This window comes from Bicyclus anynana, chromosome 10 (assembly GCF_947172395.1).
Source record: "Bicyclus anynana chromosome 10, ilBicAnyn1.1, whole genome shotgun sequence".
In the NCBI taxonomy this organism is placed as follows: Eukaryota; Metazoa; Arthropoda; class Insecta; order Lepidoptera; family Nymphalidae; genus Bicyclus; species Bicyclus anynana.
In genome coordinates this window covers 16,715,831-16,735,608 of record NC_069092.1, presented here as the reverse complement: position 1 = coordinate 16,735,608, position 19,778 = coordinate 16,715,831, and the positions used below count along the sequence as shown (strand labels likewise).

Sequence of the window (19,778 nt, the reverse complement as noted above, 5' to 3'; positions counted from 1 at the left end):
CCAACGTAAATTCCAGAAACAAGATAGGTAGGTATGGGTCTTGATGAGGAATTGACCACTGTCAAACTGTTAAATCCGCGAAAAATAAAATTAACAAGAATACGTGTGGCGGCTCTCTATAGTATTTTCAAGACATTTTGTGAATTTTTGGGTAGATAAGGTCATGTTTGGTTCCAGTTTAAGCGATTCCTATTATATATCTTGGTCATATTCTATCTCTTATGGTGTTGCTAGATTTTTTCAAGAAAAGAAGAAGCACAGCCTTCAGCAACTTATACATTAAACCTTGATACATAAGTAGATAAAAATGAAATATCCAAATAAAAAGGAATTTCACGTGGACATTGGCTGCAATAACAACGAGCAGTTGTTTTATTTACAAAACAAAAGATAACTTAAATAATAGATCCGCAAACTTTATGTAGTGTAGGTAGATAGATAGCTACACAAGTAAGGTAAAAGCACGAAAGCTACGAACATAGCGACAACAACAAAAGGACAATGAGAGCCAACCGTTCACACCTCCAAATCGATTTACGTCACGCGGATAAATTAAAGCATTTCGCGTAAACGGACAGCCGGCCCACTCGACGCGGAACGAAGTAAATAAAAAACACCAGCTCCCGTACAGCCTCCAAGATTCGCAACTATTATCTCAAAACGACCAATGGGAGACGGGGAATTAAAGTGCGCGCTCCGATTGGTCGTCCGCAGCCCTAGAACTCCGCCCTTTGAGAGGCCCCGCCCTCGTTTAAGTCGTAACTTTTCAGATCGCCGGTTTACCTGCCCGCGACCGCCACGTACGGCGCGTTCTCGTAAATATTATAATAAGCACCTTAACCGTGACGGCCGACGCGTCTTTAAATTTAAAAATCACGTTTCCTTATCCGCTTATCGTGAGCTCGCATCGCTGAACCGGAGATTATCGTTAACCGTGTCCCTCTCTATCTATACGTACGTACGGTGAAATAGAGACGAAGGAACTTTATTTTTACGTGTGTTCCACCGACCAGTGCTCCCCGGTTAGCCCGTCGAGCGGTCGATCGATAGCACGGCGTCACGACCCTAGCTCGCTCCGCGGAACTCGCCGGGACTCGCCCCTAGAGGCGTAGTGATGTGTGTGATGTAATACCGATATCGATAGCGACAAACATGATGACTATGGACGTCGGGATGTACAACAATCAGCAAAATGGGTACAGCGCCGAGTACTACCAGCAAGGGGCGGCGTACCAACCCCCGTACGAGTACCACGAGAGCTACTACGAGCCCACCCCGTACTTCGAGCCCATAGTCCACAATCAGACGCACGAGGCCGCACCTGTCATCAGCACAGACACGGGCCTGTGTTACACCAACTTAGACTACGGCGAGCTCCAACAGAACTACCCCATCCATCCCCTGCCTCCCCATCCAGAGGCCTTCAAGCATAGGGAGGAACTTCCCCGACCGGAGGAGATGCATCTACACGAGCACAAGCTAGACAACCATTACTTGGAGACGAAGTACAACATGCATTTCGTGGATGACTCGTCGATGCAGTACAACCACGCGGGGTCGCCGCTGCCGTGCGGGGACTTCGACCCCTACCCCAAGGAGGAGTTCGGGCTGCGCGAGGGGTTCCCGCGCGAGGAGCTGCAGCACCAGCTGCACCCGGGGCACTCGCACGCCGCCGTGCCCACCTACAAGTGGATGCAAGTCAAACGGAATGTGCCCAAACCTACCGGTAAGCAGAACGTCTATACAGTGATCTTTGGCCTTCTATGTTCTGTTGTTTCCATATTCTTTATGATCTCTATTATACTCCAAGAGATGTAATTTTTACATTATTATGAAATAAGTACTATCTTGATTTTTTTATAGTGGATAGTTTCTCTATCCACTCGATAAAACACACTCGTTTGATGTTCTAAAAACTCAATATTTCATAGCTTGATCCAATCATCCAAACCTCAAACCCAAGAAGTTATATGATCCAAAGCCGTCTAAGCTTAGGCTTAAGCTTGAGCTTTAATGGCTGGATTCTTATTTATAATTATATTGTATATACTTATTTATAATATAATTGTTACCTCTATTGATATACTTATATCCTAGGTACCTATTGATAGTTTACAATATTTACTTATAATAATATCTGCACCCCTACCTACCTACTCGTAACTATAAATCACAAAAAAAGCCTTGTTATGCGCGTTACCTTAAGTTAAGTAACAAGTTTCGAGTTTAAGTATCTAAATAAGTAACTTTTCCGGAAAAACATAATTTTACAAGATTAAAGCACTGGTCGATCTTCGGACGTGAAGATATTTTTATAGCTGTTAGATATAACAATTACTTTTGACAATGAGATTAAAATTTATATAAAATGGTGGTAAACAAGTAATAAACCTTGCCAGAGTTTGTTGTGGGCTCTTTTTGGACCAAGGCGCATTTAGAGCCCTCGTCACCTTAACTTTAAGTTTTGGACTTTAATTACCAAATTAAATTATCATTAGGTAGGTAGGTATGTCATGACATAACTTGACTTTTCAAAAGTTCACCAAGTAAAATCAAAAGTAAACTAAGCCTAATTGAAATAAAACAAAACATACATACAGCCGAACGTAGAACCTCCCCCTTTTTGGAAGTCGGTTAATAAAATTTGATTTAATTTATCTTGTTAAACAAGGTAAATGCTAGTAGATACTTGTATACTAAGTAGGTGTTCTTGTATTCCGTGGTTTATGTAAATAAATATCTTTGCTGGAAAAACGCAAGTTTTTCAAAACCCCACTTAATCTTCGGTCGGAAAATTAATTAAATAAATAAACTCATAAGTAGGTAATACTTCGGTTAAGTGTTTAATAACCTCAGCCGGCTGAAGTAATTAATTCCTTCCTCAACAGCAACGTGCGAGTATGCTAATTAGGAATCAGCTCGCGTTGTTCTGTGCCGAGGAGAGGCGTATTAAGTTGATTACTTGTTGGCTTATAGTTTTAGATGTACAATTACTGAATCTATAATTAATTTTTCATTTAACTGATTGGTGATTTTTCCTAAAAATACTAATATGTAGCTTATAATAGACACTAATATACGAGTATGTATACCTATTATTCAATGTATATTTAATGAAGTATTTTTGTCTGTGGATATAGGTAGTGGTAAAGTAGCGTTTGTCAGGTTAGTGTGTAAAAATTATCTGTGTGTGTCCGCAGTGAACTAAAGGAGCGTTCATCTTACCTCTTCATCCAAAATTCAATTCTAAATTAAAAATCCAGAATTTTCTGGAATAAGTTGACTATAGTAGCTTTCTGTGTCAGTTCTCTTCCGAGGTAGTATTTCAGTCGCCAAGCAACTGGTCTACTCGTCAACAAACTGCTTGTACAGTTTGACGAGAGAATACCATTAGGTAATAATTGATAAATTAAAAAAAAAAACAGCATTGCTGGGTTACGGTCTAAGGGTGTAACGCCGGTTGATGGGCATAATTTAGGTCTTTGTAATTTAAGCGCTGCAAAGTCATAGATACTATGTTGCAAGGTGATTTTATCTCTCGTAGGCCGTATTACTCTAAAGAAGCCTCAATAGCTTATCGGTAAAGGGATCGGACTCATCTCTGAGAGGTGGTGGTTCGATCACCGCTCGCTGGACTATTGCCGTACCCACTCCTGTTAGATACAGTCGTTCGCGACTAGTCGGAGGAGAATAGGAATATTAGTCATATTTAAAAGATATGACAAATAATCTTTTTTTTTTAAATAAGATTACATATATTTTATAGCGAGTGGTAGCAAACCCATTTACGTAATTGCTAATTGTTTTCCAATTTTCTAACGTCCAAATTCTTAAACAAACGCTCCTGTTGAACGCATACTGTCTTAAATTACAAGCAAAGCCAATAGTCTCCTAAAAATAGAAAATCTAAAAAAAGGCTTATCTAATATTATTTAAAATTGAACCTCCTCTGGTAGGCTGTGGCCACAGCTTAATCACCTTACCTCTAAGCTATTTAACGTTCCAGTACGATATCCTTTACAAATCCTTAGGGATATAAATTCATCAAATTAGAGCGACGCCATTTTCCTATCGATAACTCGTTTATACACTCTTGGGCATTAACCATATCTCATATTTATCTTTTTCATATACCTATTGTAATACGTTTGTAAGCGAGTAGAAACTCTGTTTGTCGCGGATAGCTTTCTAACAATTAGTTTTTAGCGTAACTGTCAAAGCGAAGCTTGACTGGGTCCGCTAGTACAATTATAAATTAACTGTAGTAAATATGCACCAAACAGTTTAAAAATACTCGTTAAATGAACTTGTCAATATGTCAATAGCGATACGTATCTATTGACAGCTCGGTTCATACAATTTACGTTCAAGGCGAGCGCAATCACAATTAGTGCAGCCAATTAGATAAAAAATAATAAATATTTAATAATCAAATAACTATGCCTAGGTCGGGCTGTTAAAAATCGGGGTTTTCTTCTTTTCAAAGGGTAACGTAAAAAAACGACGTGCGTCGGAAAGCACTTGAAACTAACCGTCCTTCCGGCCTTTTGGCGATATTAGCTCATTATAGTGTATTTTCACTAACTTTGGCGTATAACTAATGTAATTAATATTAAACCAATAACCGCATTATTCATATTCTGTAAAGCCCATTATCACAAAGATCACAATATCAACTGGGCATTATCTATGACCATCTATCTATCTCTTATATCCACCAAAGGTTGTCAGTAGTCATGACATTTTTTCCCTTTTAATCTCTTATGGATCCTATACACTAAAATATCTTATAATTTTGATTAGTTAGCATTAAATAAATAGTGAAAACGAGACTTGGTTCCACTAAAGTTACTTAAGTTAATGAATAGGCCTGCTAGTCATGACAATGTATTATTAAGAAGCTTTATAGATCTAACCTTTTTATCATCATTATCAACCCATAGGGGTTATGCCAATAGTCCACCACGCTAGCCCATTGCGGATTGGCAGATTTCACACACGCAAAGAAATAAGAAAATTCTCTCGCATGCAAGTTTCCACACGATATTTTTCTTCACCGTTTGAGACACGTGATATTTAATTTTTTAAAATGCACTCAACTGAAAGTTGGAGGTGCATGCCCCGGACCGGAATCAAATCCAGAAAAGAGATCTACACGCTGCAGTAGACCAATAAAATTATCTGCCTTCTGAAGTAGTAGTACCTACAAGTATCTACTAACAAACTTGTCGTTGGTGAGTGAGAGGTGCTTGTAAACTAATCCTACTTGAAATAAACGTAATTGATTTGAAAATTTAGCTGATAATGAATATGATTAATTGAATTATTTTTATAGAATTTGTTTATACGTCAATGCATGCCTTATATGCCTGATTTTTCTGGCAAACGCTTCCTTGAAATCGTTCATTTAAAAAAAGCCTACTTTGATCCTAACTGATAGCTTTGCTCCCGTTGATGTCTTTATTGATAGTTCATATAACTAATTAGGACAATAGATGCAGAAACTCTATATTACATTCATCAGAACATCAGCCAATGTAGGTACAACTGCTGCTGGACATGGGCCTGTTGTAGAGACTTCCAAACTTAACGGTCCAGAGCCACCTTAAACCAGCGGCGTTTTGTTTATTTATGTCTCCCATCCAATGAAAACGTAACTACCACGCGGAGCAGGCGGGTCCACATAGGCCCTTAGTACGAGCCACCTGCATTCAGCGAGTCCCTGCGACTCGCTTGATGTCGTCAATTCACCTGGTGAGTGGGTCGACCAACTTTTCTAACACGGGACATTCCAGCACCTTGGGACCCCAACGTCTATGGGCTCTTCGAACTATGTACCCCACACCCATTACCACTTCAATTTAATTCTTCTGCGGATCTCCTCATATTTCTTATTCGATCACGCAGAAATATTCCGAGCTTAGAGCTCGTTCCATAGCCCGCTGTTTGAATCTGAGCTTTCTTATGAAGCCCTTTAATTAGCAACCAAGTCGATTCAAAGTCTAGTCAATAGAAGGTTATATCTCCATTTATCGCTCGCCAGAGCCTCATCGGTTAATAAGCTACTTAAATGAGTTACTCACGTACAAGAAGCTTGCAAATTAAGTACTACGTATACTTAGTAATGATGCAGCTTACTGTGCCTTTTAAGCAACGCTATTTTACGGAGCTTACTACGGCTTCAGTTTCAGCGTAATAGTGTCTGCTTAGGCACGTATTTTAAATAATGCAGTGTAGAACTTTTTCTTAGTGCAGTATGCTTTGGAGGAGGTTGGTTTTATAGAGGAAACTGTGACTAACTTGAAGTAGCCGCTCCATTACACCTGTCTGTTGTTAAATTGGGATCATCACAACCTAGATGAATCGAATTTGTACCAAAGAGAGAAGGATTTTATGTTTTATTTATTTACACTAATTGGCTGAACAAGCAAATAGACAACCTGGTAAGAAGTAAATTACAGTCAGCCATAAAGCAATATAAATCCTTGCATTTAATTTTGTAGTTAAAGAGAAAGTGATTTAAAATATACAAATACCTATTTGCTTTGATGTCAAAGGTTAGGATAATAAAATGCTATATCGACAGATGAAAACATTTGCTTGCGTTAGGTATACTTGTTACATAAAGGTATAGTACCTTTAATATTCTTTTTTAAATGTAGAGAATAAGCTTCAAAACCACTAAACAAATTTTGAAAATTATTACACTACTGGAAAAACACACAATATCAGCGACTATATAAGTACCTAGAACCACATTTTAGGGCGTGAAACCGCGGAGGTCCATTAGTACTAGACTAGGATTAGAGTAGAATTAGAATAGAATATTGGCTATCGAGTGGCATTAATTGTTGTAAGTAGTTAATACATTACCAGACAACCCCCTGCGGTTTCAACGCGTAGTTCTTTTTCCCGTGAGATGAATACGGGGATAAAATATAGCTTATAACACTCATAAATAACGTGACTTTCTAGCGGTGAAAGAATTTTCAAAATCGAATTAGTAGATCCAGAGCTTATCCCTACAACACTGCACAGTTTAGATGTTACTATAGAGTAAGTACCCATATCTTCGTAGAAACTAGCGGCGCGTAGACACACTCACACAATATAGTGTTTGTCTGCAAGACTTGTTGTCGCGCAAGTTATAAACAGGTATAGTTCGAGAACCTTAAGGTTATAAAGTTATACTAATATTATAAAGAGGTAAGGTTTGTGGTAGGTAAGTATTGAAGGGCATAATCTTTGGATCTATTAACCGATTTCAATTTTACCAATAGAAAGCCTTGTTATTTGATATAAAATAGGCTATATTTTATCCCCCATTCTATTCTTCTGGAACGGGAACTACCCAACAACGGAAGGACGTCTGCTAGTATCATATAAAAAATTAACCCAGAACCCATAACAAAAACAAAACTTTAGCAATGTTTGAATCTATACAACCTGACTATAATATTTAAATCTGTACCTACAATAAAATAAAATAAAAAAAAGTGCGCGTATTCATAAACGCTACCCATAGACAATGCGTGTACGTGCCAGCTCTCGTCAGCTCCGCTCGTATCTCGAGGCGCTATCAAACGTCAACTTTTTCTTTCCGTAACGTCTATTTAACTCAAGCTGTCCGCCACATTATGTCAAGACGGAGCGAGTCAAATTATTTGCTTCAACGTGTCGGACGAAGGCCGACCTCCGACACACGACCGCGACCCGACCGCTGACCGTGCGGAGACAAGGGATTCTACACACTTGTACGCATCATACTAGCGTTGCGTTGTGCTTGCTTGAGAAAGAAATAAAAGAAATCTTATATTATTTACGAGAAGAAAACTTGAAAAAAAGGGTATTCGTTAATTATTGTCGCGTTTGCTGTTTACTTGACGATTTTCCAAAACTCGATCACAATTCGATAATAGAGTATCGAAATCAAATCAAATCAAAATCAAATCAAAAATCATTTATTTCAAGTAGGCTCAGTTTACAAGCACTTTTGACACGTCAGTTGACTATTTGTAAAGATTCTACCACCGGTTCGGAAGGCAGGTTCTGCTGAGAAGATACCGGCAAGAAACTCAACAGTTGCTCTTTTGAAAAAGTCATACAGTATTATAATTTACAATTGATAACAATTACAATTTCTTATAGTTTTATTTCCTGTGTGAAGGTGGAAGCTGATCCAATGGCCTCCAAGCGCTTTTATCTTTAAGGAACTCATCAATGTTGTAGTAACCTCGACTAAGTAAATGTTTTTTAACACATTGCTTAAAGCTATGCATTGGCAGGTCCATCACAGTCTTGGGGATCTTGTTATAGAAGAGTACACCCAAACCTACAAAAGATTTTTTTACTCTTTGGAGACGATATGCAGAAATAACTAACTTATGCCCGTGTCTAGTAAGACGTGGGTTTAAATCTCCTTTTCGTTTGTACAAATTAATATTTTGTCTTACATAGACTATACTGTTCGTCGTCTCGTCTTTGCCGATTCGGCAACAGCGACTGGAGACTCTGTCACATCACACGCGGGCTTCGATCATGCGCCCTCATGTGACTTATGTACCCTATTTTTGCGCGGAATGTCCTGGAGCAAACAGGACAAGTTAGGGTACCGTCCACATAATTATATGAGATATTGGAGGGTGGCTTGGCCTTAAGTTGTTCACGACGATTATCCAGATCCCGCCTCCGCCTATCTTCAAAACCAAAGGTACTCCGCTGAACATAGGACCTCCACTCTGACCGATCTTTTGCTAACATCTCCCAACGAGTAGAATCCATGTTACAGTTAGCCAAATGCCTCTTCTGTACATCCTTATATCTCAAGAACTGTCCACCTTGTTTCCGCTTACCGTTCATGAGCTCCGAGTAGAATAAGCGCTTGGCTAACCTCTCGTTGGGCATTCTCACTACATGCCCAGACCAGCGCAACTGTCGCCGCATCAGATATGCCTCAATACCACTGACTTGTGCTCGACGCAGTACATCAGTGTTTCTAATATGATCGGACCACCTGATGTTTTGAATGTCACGAAGGCACCTGAGATGAAACCTATCCAGCATGCGGATGTGCTTGCGATATAACGTCCAAGTCTCAGCAGAGTAGAGAAGATTCGGGACTACGATAGCCATATACACTTTGATTTTTGTGCTCAAATGTAGATCATGTGAGCGAAACACCTTCTCTCGTAATTTACCAAAAGCTGCCGAGGCAGAACAGATTCTTCCAGCTATCTCTGAGTCCAAATCACCTTTAGCCGTGACAGTACTGCCCAAGTATTTAAATTTGTCAATCTGCTTGAGTCTGGTGCCCTTTAGAAATACATTAGCAGCAGTCTCCTGTCCATTCCAGGTGTTCATTGCCATAACTTCAGTTTTAGTAACATTGATTTTTAACCCGAATTTTTCACACGCTTTGTCAAGATTCTCAACAAGCTCTTGCAGGCCAAACAAAGTATCCGCCACAAAGCACAAATCATCAGCGTACATGACTTCCGCAATAAGGTCATACGAGACTTTGGAATGGGACTTTAGTCGTCTCAAATTAAACAGGTTACCATCTATACGATATCGAATAGATATACCCTGTGTATTGGTTTTTAAAGCATCAGTGACTACAACGAAAAAGTACAATGCAAAGAGAGTCGGAGCTAGAACACATCCTTGCTTTACACCACAAGTTACTGGAAAACGTTCGGATTCATCTCCTTCGACAAATACACAGCAACTCATGTTGTCGTGTAATAGTCTTAACATTCGTACAAACTTTTCCGTGCAGCCTAGCTTACCTAGTACCACCCACAAAGCCTCGCGAGGCACACTGTCGAAAGCCTTTTCAAGATCAACAAAACATAGAAACAAAGGTTGATACTGCTCTCGGCTCTTTTCTTGTAGCTGGCGTACTGAGAAAATTGCCTCACAGGTGCCTCGTTTAGGACGAAACCCAAATTGGGACTCGGGGAGTAACCTTTCTGAAATTCCTACAAGGCGATTTAAGAGGATGCGAGCAAAGATCTTACTAGGTGCTGACAGAAGTGATATACCTCTATATGAGTTACAGTCTGCACGGTTACCTTTGTTTTTATACAACGCACATATTTTTGAGACAAGAAAATCATCAGGTACTTGCTCTTTATCCCACATATGGCAGCAAAGCTCCCAGATTGTAAAGTGTAACTCATCTCCTCCGTATTTAAGTAGTTCGCCGGGAATTCCGTCAATACCAACAGCTTTATTGTTCTTCTGCTGCGCAATAGCAGTAGCTACCTCACTGAGTGTAAGTGTATCATCAAGGGACGTATCTTTAGGCTGTTCAGGTAGTGACCTTATGTAGCTAAGGTCCGCCAATCGATCTACATTCAGCAGTTCATCAAAATGTTGAGCCCAGCGTTTAAGCACATCTTCTTTACTCGCTAATAAATTTCCATCCAAGGACTTTATTGGAGCTTTTGATTGATGCTGGAAACCAACTAGATTTTGCACTTCGGCAAAGAAGGCACCTAGTTGATTGGTGTCACATAACCACTGTATATTTTGCGCCTTCTCTAGCCACCACCTGTTTTTTAAATTCCGTGTTAGCTTGCGTAACTCAAGTGAGCTACTTTTAATTTGATCTTTAATTGAAGGTGCATCATGTTGTCGTAAGAGATTTCGATGATTGGCTATTAAGTTCGAGATCGTCAGGTCATTTACGTCAAACCAATCTTTATGCTTCTTAGTTTTTGTACCTAATATCCCGGATCCAACAGCACGTATGGTAGATGTTAAAGTATTCCAATTAGATTTTAACTCTCCATTTTTACAATCAATATTATGAACAGATTGATTAAGAGCTTGTATGTAATTCTCCCGTACATCTGGACAGTTAAATTTTTCTAAATTAAAACGCACTAATTTAACCCCCCTTGTCCTACGCGGTAATCGTAGTTTTAGTTTTATTCTAGTAATAACAAGCCTATGATCGGACCAACAATGTGCCCCCCGCATCACGCGAGTTACTTGGACCTGAGATATGTCCCTATGACGGACTATTGCGTAGTCAATCAAATGCCAATGTTTTGACCTCGGGTGCATCCACGTGGTCTTATACTTTGCAGGTAGTCTAAAGAAAGTATTCGTTATACACAGCCCGAATTTTGCACACAAACTGAGTAAGTGAAGGCCATTGCTGTTCATATTTCCAATACCATGCCTACCAAGGACCTGCGGCCAAGCATCATGGTCACATCCCACACGAGCATTGAAATCTCCCAATAGCAGTATCTGCTCAGTTGACGAGACCTTAGATAGCACCCGAGAAATTTGGTCATAAAAATCATCCTTAACATCGTCAGGCTTATCAAGCGTGGGTGCATATGCACTGACAATATTAAGAAAGTTATTTCTATTTATGTGAAGTCGCAATGAGATAACTCTGTCTGAGTGACATTCAGGGAGTTCACTCAATTTCGAAGCTATCTCATTTTTAATTGCGAACCCAACTCCCGATCTTCTTGGTTCGCTAGTGGCTGTGCCTTTCCAATAAAACGTGTAACCACCGCCATGTTCTCTCAAATGCCCTTCTTCTGCCAGATGGGTTTCACTAAGCGCTGCTATATCTATATTATATCGTTTCAATTCCCGAGCTACAACAGCAGTTTTACGTTCAGGACACGAGCTGGTTGGTCCGTCCAAAAGTGTACGCACATTCCATGCGCCGAAAGTCATATTCGATGTTTGATTTTTATATATATTGCATCTTGGACCACGCTTTGAAGGATGCATAGGCAGCCGTGGTTACTACCTCCTTATAAATTCTTACGGGGCAAGCACTTTTTTGGGGCACCTTTTCTAGCCCCCTCCTCGGTTGAACGAGGAAAGCAGTGCCTCTCTAAATAGAGCTGCTTTGTCGCAGAGGGTGCTGCCGAACCACACTGTCACCCCATTGCAGTGCGAGAGCGACCACTCTCCCTAAGCCGCCTATGTGCAGGTATCAGACAAAACCCAGTAAGCATCACTACTAAGCTTCTCTACCTCAACCCGTCGCCATAGGACTTAACTGAATTTCAAAGTCCGGGAAAAACAGAGCCAGTCAGTTGCGCAGGATATATTATAGTGCATAAGTGTTTGCGCAAACACAGATGCACTCCCTCGACCACATTTTCCACAACCCGATGGAGCGGAGGACCGCGACGATCGGAAGGAAATGGGTTGCAGTTAGCTAGCCGGCGACAAACCTTGACTCCTGCCGCCGCCTTAGGCCTTCAACAGTTGCCTTGCTACCTCGCCAAATCCACCAGACTCGTTTGCTTATCAGCGTTGAGCTGCCTTCATTGCCGAGGTAGACTTTTTTGCATAGTGCAGGGAGTAGCTGCTAAAAGCTCGAACGTTGATGAACGAGCCCCCCCCACCAGGTTTAGCCCACGAGTCGACGTGGTTACCGGGGTGTGGCCACTGGATGCAAATAACCAGCTTCTTGGAGCCACTGATGGGAGTTGGAGATTGTCGGAGATTTTAACTGAACCCTGATACCTTTATTAAAGGTCGACTGACAGGATACAGACACAGACATTCCCTACACCCCAACTATACTGTTATATATATATTGACAGGCTACTGTTAGTATACCTATTTCTTTAAACTTTTGACGAAGGGACTCGCGTGATTTTAATTGATATATTGCTCGAATTGCTCTTTTTTGAAGTACAAATATAGATTGTATATCGGCAGCCTTGCCCCACAATAAAATACCGTAAGACATTACGCTGTGAAAGTACGCAAAATAAACTAGCCTAACTGTATCAATATTAGTGAACTGTCTTATTTTTCTCACTGCAAATGCCGCTGAGCTGAGTTTACCAGACAGTTTTTCTATATGAGCACCCCACTGAAGTTTACAATCCAAGGTCACTCCCAGGAAAACTGTGGAACTCTCCATTTCCAGTGTTTCACCATCGATCATTATAGACTTTTCTAATTTTATTACATTTGGCAATGAAAACTCAATACATTTAGTTTTCTTGGCATTTAAAAGTAGATTATTTGCAGTGAACCAATGCGACACATGCGACATGGCACGGTTTACGTCGTCAGAGTTATCTTTATTTCTGTCCGTCTTAAAAATTAAGGATGTGTCATCTGCAAACAGTACAATCTCACATATGCCGCTGACATGGTATGGTAAATCGTTTATGTACACTAAAAATGGAAAAGGACCCAGAATTGAACCCTGTGGGACGCCCATTATGGTAGTGGAACCGTGCGACTTTATATCATTTATGCATACCTTTTGTGTTCTATCACTGAGATAAGAGGCAATGAGATCGAGCGCAACACTTTTGATGCCATAGTGGCTTAACTTGAGTAGAAGGGTGTTATGGTCAACACAATCGAACGCCTTGGACAGATCACAGAACACACCAATAGCATTCTTAGAACCTTCCCTAACTCTCTATTTAACATATTTCTCTTTTTTTATTTTTAACAGGACACTATAGAGAAAGAGAGAGAGATAAACACGAATCCGAAACTCACCGTCGAGTTATATGTAAACATCCTTACAAGCTAGCGCTACAGTTTTACAAACAATTATTCGTCAAATGTGCTAAAAGTGCTTATTTGAGAAATAATTAAAGGAAACTTCGAGAAATAAAAAAATACATAAAATATTTTTTCAATTCGCTGTTACATTTGAAGTAATTTTTAAAAAACTTTTTATTATTTATATTCAGATGGTAGAATATTACTAAACATGACATAAAAAATTAAGCACACTCACAAAATAAATTTGACGAAACAAAATAGCAATTCTAACAGTCCAAATCAACAAATACGTGTGGTTCCTCCCACCGAGATCACGATTTAATGAACAGTACTGGAGAGATATGACGTCACAACATATGACGCAATGTAAATAAAAGTTGAAGTCCGGCGCGTCTAGTCCAGTGCGTCCGTCTGCGTCTGGCGCGACACGCGGCCTGACGTCCTGGAGAGCAGGCCGAGTGTCTCAGGTTTCTGCATGTGTTTATGATGGAAGAAACTTGTATCAGAGTCAGGGTGGGTACGCAATAATCAGTAGTCAGTAAGCTAGTAGGTTCTACTAAAATCAAAGCCATCATTATCCGCCAATCCACTACACGATCTTAAGGACTTCAAAACACCACGGTTTCGAGCCTGCATACAGCGGCTCTTGTATGTTGCTCCACATAGTAGGCGGCCGAATAACACTATATCCCGGTACGGGGTCACCATTTCATTACTAACAAAATTATAAAACACTAGCAGAACCTCACGGTTTCATCCGCGTAGTTCCCATTCCCGTAGGAACACGGGGATAAAATATAGCCTATCTCATCATCATCATCATCATTATCAGCCGACGGACGTCCACTGCTGGACATAGGTCTCTAAGCATAGCGGTCTTGAGCCGCCGGCATCCAGCGGTTTCCTGCAATCCGTTTGATGTCCTCGGTCCATCTAAATGGACTATCTATCAAGAAAGGCTACTAAACAAATTTTTCAACTCAAACCTGTAGTTCCTGAAATTTTTGCGTTTAAAAACCAAACTCTTCTTTTATACTTAAGAGACATTTTTTACAATTAATTTATTAGCAGTTTTTGGTTGGAGATTATCATTTTTATAACAAAAAATATGGTTCAAAAATCAGAAAACAGAAATCCAACGCAATGGCTGATGGGGAATGCTATTCATTTATATTCGCCCACCTCTCTCACGGTGTGCGAGTGTGAGTAGCGTTGCCCTGACGAGATCGCTGGATAAGCTGGATCGCACCGCACGATAGCTCCACCTAAGTCTACTGAGTTCTCTATTGTAACTTCTTACCTAGCTACTAGTAGAACGGATCTATATCTAGTATTTACAAAACACCACAATCATATTTCATCACTAGCGTACGCCGCGCAGTTTCACCGTTCCAGTTCCTGTAGGAATACGGGGATAAAATAGCCTATAGAATTTTTCAAATTGGTTCAGTAGATCCAAACAAACAATCAAATATTTCCTAAGAATTCTCGTCGGAATAATAGATAATTTATCTGTATACTTCTATATCCTTTGGTGTTCTAAAAGTATTCTAAAAAGTCTTATAAAATCTCGTTCCGGGTCTAGGAACCGATATAATCGCGAAAAAAGGCGCAGACACTAGATTTCATGAGAGTTATTAAAACACTTATTAAAACACCGATAAAATACTCGCGGGCAGCGAATGGTTAAATCGCCAAAATAAAATAGTTTACAACCTAATAACATTTTAGATTGTAGGTTAATCTTTTACTTTAAGTTTTTAACCGGACTCTGCAGTGCTGTGAATGCCTGTAAAAGATGGCTGCAGTAGTTCAAGAATTTTGTAACTCACTTAGGTATATATAATGTTTTCTGCTGTCATTGTTGGCATTACAAATAAATAAATAACTCTCATTCCGAGGTGGACTTCTTGATATTGTTTAATGGACTGGATTTTCATTTTTGAGGTCGAGTACGGGTTATGCTAGGTTGGCTGATACTAGTAGTATCGTACGTTGTATTAGAGCCCCGATAGCTCGCCCAATAGACTCGCGTGTCATTACCGAAACAAACAGAGACAGTCGCGGGATTAGCCGAGCTAGCTGCCGTCGCGTGCTAGCGGCGGTGTGGCCGAAAGAAAATGTTCTATTGTGGCCTTTTAATGCCCCGGACACACTCATGGCTACTTTAATTACATTAATGGAGAGCTTAATAATGCTTAAGAATACACTATTAAAAATTAATAAAAAATCACCCACTTCGAAGTTTTCGAGTGCCCAAGCACCCTGGCCTCCTGAGTGAAGAACCTCCTCGCAATACATGCCGTTATAAGGATTCCTGCCTTCTGTATTCGACCCTTGAATCAACAGTCAAACGAAGGCTTTATGTGATGGTCAAAGCTTTTCCTTCTAACACCAAAAGTTATATGCATATTTATATTAATACTAGCGGACCCGGTCAAGCTTCGCTTTGACTTGTGTGTACTTCTTTCCTACCCCTACCCTACTACCCTGCTTCCATCCTACACCTACCCTACACCTACCCTACCCCTATTTTTAGTGTTTCTCTCCGTAAGAACCGTCCTCGTACCTCAAGGAATATGCCAAAAAAAGAATTTGGGAAATCGGTGCTACCGTTCTTGATTTGAGATTTGCTCTTCAGAAGAAGTCAAGATTAATTTTTATATTATTGATTATAAATATGAATAAGAGTAAGGAATTTGATAGCAGTTTAATGTTTTGCTTTGATACTTCCCTTAGACAAAAAAATATCACAAACTACCAAATGCCTCGTGGTTTCACTTGTGTTTTTTTCGTTCCTGAAAACCTATGAATAATATAGCATAGTGAAGATGAAGTTCCAGAGCCCATTCAAAGGAGATGGTCCATTTCAGGTCCACTCTCGTAGGGGTATCATTAAAATTAAAAAAAATACAAGGATTTTATTAAAATCTAAATAAATAAAAATAAATAAATAAAATTAAAACCCAAGTTTTTGAGTTATATCAAGATGGCGACCTTAAAGCAACTATGACATGACAATTGACAGCAAACGTTGAATCGACATCTGCATTGAAAACGTCATCAAACCGCCATTATTACCCATGTTAGTGTTGCATTTCTTGGAAGAGAATGTATTTCGAAAGAATTAAAGTAAATTCGTGGATTTGTATTAGCAAAAATAGTTTAAAAAAATATTTACTTTTATTTCCGCCAGGGTACAATGACTGATCCTGGGCTCCATACAATTTTGGACCATCTCCTTTAAAACATTCAAACAAACAATCAAATATTTTCTCTTTATAATATTAGTATACATTACAACTTTTTGACCTGCTGCCTGTAGTGAGCACCAGGCTTACATGAAAACTCGGGGCCAGCTCGAGGGGACCTTATTATGTTTGGGGACGATAACATTATTGTATTTGAATAACGCCACGCTGCTTTGCATCGGGGAGGTGGGTAGAGCCCTGTGCGGGGGAGTTATCTAACCCATGCGGATCTGCCTCTGTGTCTAGTAGCTAATGCGTATGATTACGGACCACGGTGTACTGGGTTCAAATTCTGGACCGGGCTGATATATTGGGTTTTCTCTGTTCCGAGATATTCCAAGTCACTCAAAACACACAACAACGCGTTCTGAAATCGTGCTCTCTGTGTGATGGGTTATAGTATTTTTTTTTGGAACTAAGAACGTATCTAAATGCTTCTGTCTGCGGGCTCTTTAGGTTAGGTTATAATCATCATTATCTGTCTATTTTAACGGCACGAAGGGACTCTCTCCATGTAGAAGTGGGGATGTAGCGTTTAGACCCACCATTCTGCTCCAAATTGGTAGACTTAGGGTGATGGATTAGACAATAGTGTGTCCAAAAGAGTTATCATCATTATCACTATTATCAACCCATATTTAGCTCACTGCTAAGTACGAGTCTCCTCTCAGAATGAGACGGGTTAGGCCAATAGTCCACCACGCTTGCCCAATGCGGATTGGCAGACTTCACACACACATATACAAATTTATAAAATTCTCAGGTATGCAGGTTTCCTCACGATGTTTTTCCTTCACCGTTTGAGACACGTGATAATTTCTTAAAATGCACACAACTGAAAAGTTGGAGGTGCATGCCCCAGATCGGATTCGAAGCTACGCCCTCTCAATCGAAGGCAGAGGTCATATTCACAGAGCTATCACGACTCCTAAAGAGTAACTTGCACAAATGCATACTCCCTCAAAACTCAACCCTCATTTAGCAGTCAGGTAAAAAATTGGGTGGCTTAACATTTTTTTTTATATTGTACCAAAACATCAATTGCTTTCATAATAGGTACGAGAAAACATTCACACACAAATATGTTGAAAGAAAATCGCTTGTCACTGTGAGCGACAATATATGAAGTTAGTCGTAGACGCGACTAATTCGTGTAATTTGATCGCCCGCATGTAACGTCGCGTGATTTATTGCGGCTAAAAGCGCAACTCATTGTCGCCTTTATTGAGGATACTCGCCGCTTGGTATGTAGTATGTTCGTATATTGTATAGTGCGCGGCTTTTAAGTTGACCTATGCACAGAAACAAATTTTCGGGTAATAGCGACGTATGAGCGAGTAGCGACACCTTGGCATTACAATCGCGTACTTAAATACATGGGTTAATCTATTAAATGACATATTTAATGTACTGGGGTAAAACTGTACCTGCGCAAATTACCGCCATTTGGTTCAACTTTCTTTGGCGATTGTTGGTTGCAAAAACAATAAAAATGATTCGACTGCGTTTTCTAAGTTTCTGCCTCGGCCTCTGGATTTGCTTCTACAGTTGAGAGCAATGCATTATTTATAATGATGAATAATACAGTTAATAATATTTACTTTAAAAGATTTTAAGTATTAAGAAGTAATCCTGCAAATGGATCGCGTATAACACAGTCAAGATTGCTAATACGTTACCAGTTTATATACGAGTAGGTACATGGGTTGAACTTAGCTTGACACGCTCCCATGTTAACTGAAGAAGCCCAGTGAACCAGCAAACTTAAAAAAATAAATTAGGTAGTAGTGAAACCATTAATCTTATTTGTTTTATTTTCCTTTTCTACAAATGACCGTTAACAAAAATCTCGGTATCAAGTAAGTACTTCTAAGACTACAATTACCTACGGAACCCTACACATAGCCCATACGCTCGTGCCACGAATTATACATATAAACAACCCGTCATAGCTACGAGTGTAAAAATTCGCTAAAATCTGCCAATAACGTCGAACACGCAAAACGAGCAAAAGCTTTGTATGAGTCAGAAATATCCTCACAAGTCGACCACACCTGACGTGGACACCCGATGTTATCTATCCCACAATGCCCATCAAACCTCCCGGGACAATCTGCACACGTATCTCTGCCACCCGGAAAACGATCACCGCACGAATTTAAACCATACTACAATAGAAATAAGAAACACTTGTATTTGTATATCCGCAAATGGCTTGCCGAAGAAAGGATATCTCACAGTGTCATTTTCTGCTTTAAAAACGTCGCATGACATTTGTATCGAAAAATATGTTTAATAATTATTTTGTATTAAAAAAATATGTTGTCGACTTTATAGTTATATAAATAGAGTTTAAAATTTACTAATTAATTATCGTCAGTAGAAAAGGAAAAGTGGAAATGTGTTTATTTTGTGAATAAATACAAGAAACATGTAAACTGCAAGAATGAGTAAGAAGAAAGTATGTTTGTCCTCCGTTACGCCTCGGCTACTTAAGAGATTTGGATGTAATTTGGAATGAAATAGATTTTACTCTGGATGAACACATATGCTGATTCCCGAAAGAATTTGATAAACTGAACTCCACGCAGACCAAGTCGCGGCAGTCCGCTAGTATACCATATCTTTAATACACAATTTGGACTCCATAACATTTTTGTAGTGAAAAATCCTTTAGCCGCGTTGGGTACTTTTTGGTGGGGAAAAATCTTGTAATCGTTCGCGTCACCGACAAACACTTTATAGCAGTATATTTGTATTGGCATGGTATTAGCCATACAGCTGACGTATAGCTTGTCTTATAAGTGTTTATCTTATACGTGAATATGAATGGTAAATCCATATGTGTATTATTGAATTAATGCTTTGCCAAGTTTTCATTATTTCGTCTCTATAACTGTAATTTTTTTAACTATCCATTTTTGGTTAATAACGTAGAACACTTTTTCTTAATAAAGAATATTTGCCATATTTTTGACCAATACTCCAGTTTCCTTCCAATTAGCC

At 39.6% G+C, this 19,778-nt stretch overlaps 1 protein-coding gene across 1 annotated transcript in view; it reads left to right on the top strand.

Annotated features, from left to right (window-relative positions):
- The first annotated feature begins 774 nt into the window (after positions 1-774).
- Positions 775-19,778, top strand: part of LOC112046991 (homeobox protein Hox-B1b-like) — a 49,527-nt gene continuing 30,523 nt past the window's right edge. The window contains exon 1 of the mRNA XM_024083874.2: positions 775-1,726. Coding sequence (XP_023939642.1) covers positions 1,153-1,726 — 574 coding nt within the window. The 5' untranslated portion in view covers positions 775-1,152. The remainder of the gene's footprint in view (positions 1,727-19,778) is intronic.